Source organism: Setaria viridis, chromosome 4 (assembly GCF_005286985.2).
Source record: "Setaria viridis chromosome 4, Setaria_viridis_v4.0, whole genome shotgun sequence".
NCBI lineage: Eukaryota > Viridiplantae > Streptophyta > Magnoliopsida > Poales > Poaceae > Setaria > Setaria viridis.
In genome coordinates this window covers 16,014,318-16,024,596 of record NC_048266.2, presented here as the reverse complement: position 1 = coordinate 16,024,596, position 10,279 = coordinate 16,014,318, and the positions used below count along the sequence as shown (strand labels likewise).

The 10,279-nt window shown below is 41.5% G+C and overlaps 1 protein-coding gene across 1 annotated transcript; it reads right to left on the bottom strand.

The window, feature by feature from the left end:
- Window positions 1-2,299: 2,299 nt before the first annotated feature.
- On the bottom strand, window positions 2,300-3,923 carry LOC117853924 (protein NRT1/ PTR FAMILY 7.3). The gene is made up of 2 exons (XM_034736204.2): window positions 3,360-3,923; window positions 2,300-3,258 (listed from the first exon to the last, which is right to left on the bottom strand). The coding sequence occupies exons 1-2, from the start codon at window positions 3,917-3,919 to the stop codon at window positions 2,424-2,426; spliced, it is 1,395 nt and encodes a 464-aa protein (XP_034592095.2). The 5' UTR covers window positions 3,920-3,923; the 3' UTR covers window positions 2,300-2,423.
- Window positions 3,924-10,279: the final 6,356 nt, after the last annotated feature.

The following is a 10,279-nucleotide window of genomic DNA, read 5'->3' as shown; positions in this document are numbered from 1 at the left end:
TCTGCAAGGCTGGCATCTGCATTTGTATGGTCATGGTACATTATGTTCCTTATATCTAAGACAGCTGACCAAATACTTATTGTGCAGGGCCTACTACCACGTTCCTATATTGCTAAAATTCAATCACATGTCATGTTATGTAATTAAAGAAGTGATTATCCAGCTCCTTTATTCTTTACTTTATTCAATTTCTTTGTTTGCTTTGTTTAAGATTGAAGTTTGACTTCTGCTCCTTTGATGTATAGGCTAAAATATTGAAAACAATTCTTAGGGTTGTGGTACCAAATTCTGATCCTGATGATTTGCAGTCAAGTCCCTTGATTATGTGGCTGTGCAGCCAGCCTCAGCTACAAGCTCAAGTTTTGAAGCTTTTTTGGGAGGCCTAGAAGAAGCTGCAGGACTAAGACAATAAGCGACTTGAAGATGAAGGCACAAGCTTCAGATGTAGCAATGAAAATGCAGTTTGAGGAAATTAAGAGTTTGAAGAAAGTAATAAGAGAAACTGAGTATCTCCTTTATCAACTGCTAAACTTTAGAGGGTAAGGTCAGTGTGTTTCTTAGGCATCTACTCATGTCCTCCTAGCTGCCTGTGCTGGTTTGTGAGTATTGTGGTTTGTGCTCATTGTATTTCTAGACCAGCTTTAATTTGTTCTTGGTCAAAGAGATATCATGTGTAGTGGTTTATGATCTCTTAGGGACAATATGCTTGTGCTTGTTCTTTAGTCATGAATAATAATGTGTAAAGTGTGATGAGAAACATTTATTTGTATGTGTGGTATGGAAAGATTATTTGTGTTGTCAATTACCAAATTGATTTGTACGTAATATTAAATTAGATTATATTTTAATTAAGCACTACCTGGGCTACAACAGAAAATAATTGGACCCAAAATTTCGTGGGCTCGCCCCCTCAGCTCATTATTTCATGGTCCTAAACAAAGCTATGATGCTAGCAAATGTTCGACTAAATCCATTAAGAATTGGGCCTAAATAAAGTTATGACGTCAGCATATGTTGCGCTTCATCCAACAAGAATTGGCCCTAAACCAAGTTATGACATCGGCAATTATTGGGCTCGGTACAACAAGTTGGGCCTAAATAAATCTATGACGATAGCAATTATTAGGCTCGGTCCGACAAGAACTAGGTCTAATTCAATCTATGACAAAATAGTTCGTCACAACCGTCATGCCACATCAGACTATTGTCCGACATGACACGCTATGCAGGAGCCAATTTATGATGACATGTGGGACGAATTTTCATTCGTTATTATCTTAGTGACGCACCGAAATAAGGAACGTCACTAGTCGCGGTTTATGACGCTCGACTAATGACGAAGGGTTTTCATCACTCCCACGTCATAAATCACGGTTTACGACGCAAAAAATGCGTTTATGATACTTTTTGGTTCGTCATAGGTCAGAAGATTTCTTGTAATGATTAGAGCAAGCCCGAAGGCACAACAAACTGATGCAGTAACATAGATTTAGCCTAACCATATGAGTATAACTTGATAAAGCACAAGCCATGGCATAGCATACTACGAGAATAGCATAGCAACCATATTATAGATAGGATACTGCCAAGTCGAGTAAAAAGCTATACCGAGAGTCGGAAGTTACGTCCCTAACCTACCTAAAGACTAGCTTAGCACTATAAGAATTCAGCTGTAGCCTAGCTCCACTAACCTAAGGATTACAAGAGTGACAAGAGAGGGAGGGAGAGAGGCTTCAAGTGTGGTGTCTGTAGAGGGGGATCTCCTCCTCCTTTTATAGGTGGTTGAGGGTGGTTCCCGGGAGGTATCTCTGGGGAATCTTCTCCCACCGCCATCCTCAGTCAACTAGGCACCACCACATGGAGGATGAGGGTGGGAACTGCCTATCTAGGTTCGGCTGAACCTGGGGTTTGGGCTACCTTGTGGGCCTTGGTCCTTTTCCTCATGGACCCATGCTGGTTTGGGCTGGTTTGCTCTAGCATGTAGGCCCTCTTATCTGTCGTGTACGCGTCAAGTGTTCTTTAGTGTGTTTCGTCCGCGTTTGCGCCCGTTTCCTCTCTTGTACAGACTTGTATCCCTAAAATCACTTAGTTGCCAATACATGTGGAACTAGGTTATTGATAATAAATATGCGAGTAATAAATGTTAGTTTTCCTTGAGTCGTGTGATGGTTGGATTTTTTAATAAGGACGGTCAACAGTGGTCGCGGAAATGTACCACGACTCCTACGTCAGAACCGTGTAACTCAGTCGACCAAAACCATGTAAAAATCAACCATCTAATTCATGGTCAAGCTCTAGGGTATTTAGGTGAAAAGAACTTGTTGGTAGACAGAAAAGTCTATTAGAATATCACATGGCACATACTCAAATCTCCTTTCACAGCGGCCTGCTACTCTTATACAATCAGCACCCATTACTATCTGTTAATGAGAGATATGCCTTCTTCCCTCCTTAAACTGGGTGCCCTTGTATATAATGGCAAATACTACAAAAATGATGAAGTCAAGAACTGATAGCCCAACCAGGAGCAGGAAGAACCGTTCAAGGTGTCCATGGTTAATGTTTTTTGTGATCCAGCCTCTGTTCCTTCGCCGACCGGTGATTGCATTGACTGTACTGACTGTCAGCATGCTGACAAAGTTTCCAAGCGAGATGGACGCCATGCACAACGAGCTGCCTAAGCACTTCATGCCGTCCGGCATCTGCCCACTGAAGAAATCTAGCTGGCCTATGTACATGAAGACTTCTGAGGCACCAATCAGCGCGTACTGTGGAGCCTGCCAGAGGACACTCATGGGGCTTGGCTGGTCCGTTGCCACAATATGACGCCGTCGGTAGATCTCAACAACTGCTGCGGCGAGCATGCCGATCAACGCGATGATCAGCCCAGAGCCCATGCGTTGGAGATCGGTGATGCCATCGGGGTTCTTTGTGAACCTTGACGCCATGGGCGCAATGACGAAGCGGTAGGCAAGGACGGAGAGGATCACGCTGATGATGTCAAACACTGACATGCTTGCGGCAGGCACGCGGAACTTGCCAAAGAGGTTGGTGTCCATGGCCGTACCTTGCTCCACGAATGTGGACCCCATTTGGGTGTACTCAAGCGAGTAGATGATGGTGCAGATCCATATGGGGATCAAGCCCAGGATGCACTTCACCTCCTCCACCTGCGTCACCGTGCACAACCTCCACGGATTCTTGGTGTTCCCAGCATGGTAGTCCTCCTCAGTCGCTATAGCTGCCTTATCAAGACACCTACAAATTCCAGGTACGATCGAGTATGATCCAGCTAGATACATATATCTTTCATCCCATTGAAAATTAAGTATATTTTATACAGCTTGAACGGCAAGTACCTGAACCGATCTCTGTGCAAGAGTTTGCGAATGCCTGGAACCCCTGAATCCTCATCATCTTCAACATCATGGAGGTTCTCACCAGGGGGCGTCTGGATGTGCCTCTTGCGGAACGCAGCAGTGAACACCTGGGCCATGCGTGTGAGCGGGTTGCCAGTGGGCTTGTAGTGGCGGTAGTATGGTGTCCCCAGAAGAAAGACAAGAAGCCCAAGTGCAGCAGCTGCTGTGGAGGCCCAGAAGCCCCTGACCCACATGCCCTTATCCTCATAGAATGCCAGGAAGGTGTTGGAGAAGAGGGAGCCGATGTTGAGCGCCATGTAGAAGTAGCTGAAGAAGGCAAGCTTTGAGCCCCGCTCGCTGTTGTCTGAGTCATCGAATTGGTCTGCCCCGAACGTCGCCACTGACGGCTGATACCCGCCTATCCCGAATGCAGTCGTGTAGGCTGACAACTGGAACATCACAATGCCGAGGTGCGATGGTGGTTGGCACGGCCTCAACCCTACTCCATCGCCGCACCTCGACGGCACCACCAGGAAGAACACCGAGGACAGCGACAGCATCACCAAACCCTGCATGCCACAAAGCAAATTAAAGTTAGCATTCACCAATGGCCCGGGTAAGAGTAATAAGAATACAAGTGTTCAGAAGAGCAACTTAACCAGTGAATTCTTACCACGATATAGATGACCTGGAACACAATGCAGGTTATGTAGCGGCCCATGTAGGAGTCGCTGAGGAAGGCACCAAAGAGCGAAAAGATGTAGACAGTGCCAGTCCATTTGCTGATGGCGTTGGCAGCCGCGGCGTTCTCCTGACGAAGCACCCTCCGTAGGAACATGACAAGGTCAACAGCAACTCCACCGAATGCTAAGTTCATTAGGGCATAGTTCACTGATGATCACGAAAACAGGTTGCATGATTGTTACTTTGTTAGTGGGGTAACAGAAACCAAATAAACGGTTGTTGCATAAAGACTATATTGCTCAGTGAGTCAGGAGACTTGAGATTCGGGTCCCTGCGATTTTAAGCTAAACAAATATATAATTTAATGGGACTGGGAGATAAGAGGTATTTTCAAGAAATTCAAACTAGCAAAGCTGAAATAACAGAGGATAGCGTGCACTGTCATGCCGTAGCTAATCAGAGACAAATAGAGAGTGGCGGAAGAAGTTTTTACCAAGCAGTATGGCACTGGTTCTCTTTCCCCCGGTGGTGGCATTAACTGCAGGGGTTCCCCTGAAGTCAACAGTGCCATCTTTAGTGTATAAAGATGGTGTTGTATTTTCAGTCTCGTTGTTCGAAGGACTTGATCCAAAGAACTCATCTTGCAGAGGCTTCACAAAGAGTATATAAAATAAGTGAGACAATACGTTAAATCCAAACACTAACTACCGATAACAGATTTAAAAGAATTGTGCATTAAGATTTTTCTATTCAGGAAAGATAAATAGTTCTTTATTTGTTCTGCAAAATTCCAGTGCGCTGTTGCCTAGGATGTTTATATGTTATATGTGGATGCCTGGAACCTGCTGGAGTGGACAATATATATATTGGAACTGAAAAAAGAACAGTCTAATGTCATTGTGGTTTTAATGAAAATAACTAATCATGAAAAGAAAATAAACAATATTTTTGATTCGACTCATATCACAGGTATGAGAAATCGCTATGGTTTGACGTCATTCTTACTGTCATGGATATGCTACTAGTCTTGGGAGACTCCATTATGTTGGGAACCTTTAGTACAAAATTAAGACAAAAGCAGGAAAAATGGTTAGCAACTAATCTGACTTTTTTGCGAGAAACTGATCAGATTAACTATCCTAAATTTCACATTTGATGTGCTGAAATATATAATATTTGCAATACTACCATGTCATTTGTAGAGAAAAACAAAAAGTAGTTCTATATTGACTGATTTGAATAATCCTCCATGAAAAAATATACTAGGTGCCATGAAAATGGGTAATGAACTATCAAGCCATATCTTAAAATTTTCTCTAAAAGGAAAATTAAAAATTTTCCAGTGTCCTTCGAGCATACAACTTAATTTCATCAGATGAGAGGAACAGAAGGATTTCCTTATACTATTTTAAGCAGGTAATAATGGAATAGTTGCGTGGAGGTTGACGTAAATACATTAAGGACAAAAAAAGTAGTAAGATACTTTCTCTGATTAAAGATATTATTCCATTATGATACTTTTACTACCAATGTCTACAAAAATATATTAACTTAAATATGAAGAGCTATTTATATAGTGACGTATTAGGAAAGTAACTTCAATAATTAATAATCTTGTAATGGCCATCTTGTGTGGTCAATTAACACAAAATTTTAGATGTCCATGCATGACCAGTGATATAAAAAAGTTTGAATTACAAAATTTTAGATGTCAATGACCACAGATATAAAAAAGTTTGAATTACAAAATTTTAGATGTCAATGATCAGAGATAAACAAGGTTAGAATTAGGACTTGGATTCATTTTGAGAGGCAGTTCTTACAGGACTGGTGACGATCTCAATCTCTGAAGTGTCCATCTTGTTAAAATTTACCGACAGAAAAAAAAAACATGAGAACATGAGAAAATTTGATCAAATAACCCTCACTTTGGTAGTGTAACTGTAGAGGATGCAATAGTATAAAAGTTATATTCTCCCCCCGGCCCTATATACATATATAAGCATGTCTACAAAAAATATATTATCCTAATTATAAAAACCTATACATTATTAAAGTAAATTTTGCAATTGATAATCTAGTAGTGGAAATCTTGTGTTTGCCAATCTATATCAAATTTTAGATGATGATGATCATATGTCAGAATGTTTGAATTAGGACTTGCATTCATGGTTGGAGGAAGTAAAAAAAATCGAGAGGCAGTTGTTACCTGTGCAGTAGTAGTGACAATCTCAATCTTAGAAGTGTCCATCTTGTTAAAATGTGCCAACTAAATGAAATTACATTAGAGCTATTATGTGAAAAGTTGATCAATAACCACCCTCACTTTGTTATTATATATAACTGCAGAGAATGCAACAGTATATGATTTGTATATTTTTATGATATTGCCAGTTCATTAATATATTACTTGGATCATGTATATACTAATGGAAGGAACTCGGTAAATATTCCAAGTTCACTTTTGATTGAAATGGAAAGAAACTGTGTAAATTATCCTAGATTGGCGCTATTTAGTCAAACAATATAATACATAGAGTAGCTGTTACTATATTTTTCACTATATGCTTCTACACATAGAATTGTAGCAATAATAACATATGTAAGGAACCAAGAAAGTTGAAATTGTTACATGAACCACACGAAATTTTGTTAATATTTGTGCAGGAGTTAGCAAATTGACATAACAAGAAAATCATGTGGACAAAAGTGAAATTCATCAAAATTCCTAACTGTATCAATAACATATGTAAACATATGCCAAGGAGTAGCTAAAGGCCAAAACGAAGGTAAAAGGCATTTTACTTTCTGTTAAAATGTATTTTATAAGTAGGTGGAAGAATCAAGCTAGATATTATGTTCTTACAGGGGTATCAACACACTGAATCTCTGGAGAAGCAAATAAGAACAAAAGAAAACTCAAAACGTGAGATTACAGTACAAACATATTTCTTATGTTTCCTATATTTTGAGCATTAAATTAAAATATGCTTGTTAATCCTGGTATGCCAGTTTTTTTTGTGCAGGAAATAATGCCTTGTTTCTTAACACTCAATAATGCTTAGGTGTTGTTTCAACTGAATAGCAGATCGATATAGGATCCCCTTCGTCTATCCAGTTACTGCGCGAAAGTGGCGCGCGAGTTGTAGAATTTTCGTCAGCACGTTGCATACTTGTAGGAGTGTTGAAACAAAAATAATTACATATATTCTCAGAGAAAGTACAAGCGATCTCAGAATCCTGTAGTAGTATCTGATGAGACGGTATAGGACACACCTGGTCCCTGACTCTTGGAGCTGGCAAGCCTTCACTCTACTTACTACACTAGTCCACGGTAATGGTGGACAATTGATGGATGAGGATATAACCTCTTACCTCTCCGATCGGAATGTCCTCCTATTTATCCTGTAACAGCGGCCACTAGCGTCCAGAGGTGACACATCAGACTCGAAGCGCCATGCGTGAAAGGAGATGCCTGCCTGCCGCAAGGCACCCAACAAACGATGACGCTGCCAGGTCAGGCAGACACGCCGATCAAGTAAAGGGAGACGAGACATGCGCCCGGCCGCGAGGGCAGCTTGGCAGCTAGCTAACGTCCGCGAGGCGATCCCTGTGATCTCTCCGATATATACACCGTATATACATCGCAAATGTGCCTGGAAATGGAGTGCAGTACACTCCATATACTTAGCTTGCTGATGCAGCGGCCGGATTTTGTGGTTTACCTACCATCCAACACCGGCCGGTGATGTGTGGCGCCGCCGTGGAAGCTTTTTCGGGCGTTTACAGAAGGAGGAAGAGAACAAAGTTAAAGGTATATGACTCGATCACGTCGTCCGAAGCGGAAGCATGGCACGGCAGTGCGCGCAGACCCTTTTGCAACAGTTTTTTGTGCTTTGTAGTGTTGCTGATCACTTGATCAGTTAGTGTGATGCTGATCACTTGATCTTGCTTCTAGACAAGAGCTTTTGGGGAGGATTGTTTCGGAGGAGCAGACGACGACGACGGATCGATACGCAGTGCTGGCGTGGATATGTCTATCATCTTTGTTGATCGCCAGCGTGCGTGCCGTGTATTTCGAGCAAGCGTTCCGCGGAGGGTGTACTTTGCAGATCATCAATCCAGTGTCACTCTGACGTGGTGGCCTCATGTGCCACTAGTGGCCATCACGAAAAGGCAGCGGACCACGACAGTTACTCCTGGATCACGGAAATGGCAGAGATTCATTACGTTGGATATCAGATTAACTGTTAACGGAAGTATGTCTAGTGCTTCATGTTAAAATCAACAGCCTCACCTCAAGTAGAATGATGCCCCACTTTTGTAAAAAGTGAGCAACCTACCTTCGCGGCGTCCGATCTGGATATGCCGCCACTGTCATATCATGATGACATGACCTAGCTCGTCCATCCGATGCACACTTGGTCCACATGAAATTGATTGCTTCATCCTTTTTCTATGGAGCCATCGATCGGCTTCATATTGCCATCCGGCACCACCTCCTATCTCTAGCAACAGCTCCAACAATGAATTTAGGGAAATTGACTTAACGGGTCGTCAATTCACGTGGGCGAACTCTTTACCCAACCCAACCTATGAAAAGCTGGAAGAGCTTTAATGACTACATAATGGTAATTTAAATACTCACCGGTGACCGTACATGCTCTGGATAGAGGTGTATCGGACCACACACCCTTATTGCTAGACACGGGGATGTCTGCTTATACGGGGAACATAAGACAGTTCAAATTAGAACTCAGTTGGTTCTCTCGTGATGACTTTCACGACCGTGTGGTGGAAATATGAAATAAGCTAGTCCCTGGAAAAAATTCAGTGCCACGATGGAAAAAAAAGATGAGTGCCTTACGCCGACACCTCCGTGGATGGGCATCTCATACGAATGGAATTTACAAACAACAAAAATCATCTCTGCAGAATACGCTCAATGAACTAGACATTGCCGCAGAGACCCGTACTTTGACGGAATCAGAACATGATGATCTGATACATGCCAGAGAATAACTAACAAAACTCCTTCGAGAAGAGGAAATCAAATATTACCAACGTGGTAAGGTGACAGATACTTTGCTCGGGGATAGCAATACTAGATATTTCCAAATGGTTGCCAATGGCAAACATCGGGGAAAAAAAAGATATTTTCCCTGGAACAAGAGAACGACACGATTGAGGGCCAAGCTAATCTGAAAGCTTATATTACCAAGTTCTACAAAGACCTGTTTGGTGTACCTGACGAGAATTCTTTCACTTTAGCAGAGTCAAGGATAGAAGACATCTCTTAAGTCACCCGTGTAGAAAATAATTTGCTCACAGCATCCTTCACAGAGAAAGAGGTTCGGGACGCAATTTTTGATATGGAACACAATAAAGCACCAGGTCCTGATAGCTTTCCAATTGAGTTTTATCAAAAGTTTTGGGATGTTATCAAAGGGGACTTAATGCAAACGTTCAATGAATTGCATGCTGGAACCTAACCACTGTTTAGTCTCAATTTTGGAGTAATAATGCTTATCCCCAAAGTTCAAGAAGCAAATCAAATACAGCAATATAGACCTATCTGCTTGCTAAATGTTAGTTTTAAGATTTTTACGAAAGTGGCTACTATTAGAGTTAATGCGATTGCAGATCATATAATTAGCCCAACTAGAATGGCTTTCATGCGAGGATGTAACATCCTAGAGGGTGTTGTTATCTTACATGAAACCATACGTGAGTTGCACAAGAAACAATAAAATGGCATTATCTTCAAAATTGATTTTGAGAAACAATAAAAGCTTATGATGGCCATTCCTAATGCAGACTCTACAAATGAAAGGTTGCTCACCCAAGTGGATCTCCTGGGTTGAATCTTTTGTTTCAGGAGGTAGTGTAGCTGTTAATGTTAATGAGGATGTTGGGTCATATTTTCAAACTAAAAAAGGACTTCCACAAGGGGATCCTCTATCTCCAATATTGTTCAACATTGTGGTCGACATGCTAGCGGTCATAATAAACAGAGCCAAAGCTGATGGTCAGATCAGTGGAATAGTACTGCATCTAGTTGATGTTGAGCTATCTATTCCACAACATGCTGATGATACAGTTTTTTTTTATGGAATATGACCTGGAGAAAACACGTAACATGAAGCTATTGCTTTGTGCCTTCAAGCAACTATCAGGGCTTAAAATAAATTTTCATCAAAGTGAAATATTTTTCTTTGGTGAAGCACAAGAATTAA

Bases quoted from the DNA above. Each gene is read 5' to 3' on its own strand.
- LOC117853924 (XM_034736204.2), bottom strand. From the start codon at position 3,919: ATGCTGTCGCTGTCCTCGGTGTTCTTCCTGGTGGTGCCGTCGAGGTGC. The intron at 3,259-3,359 runs GTACTTGCCGTT...TGGAATTTGTAG, and splicing joins TTGCACAGAGATCGGTTCAG to GTGTCTTGATAAGGCAGCTA.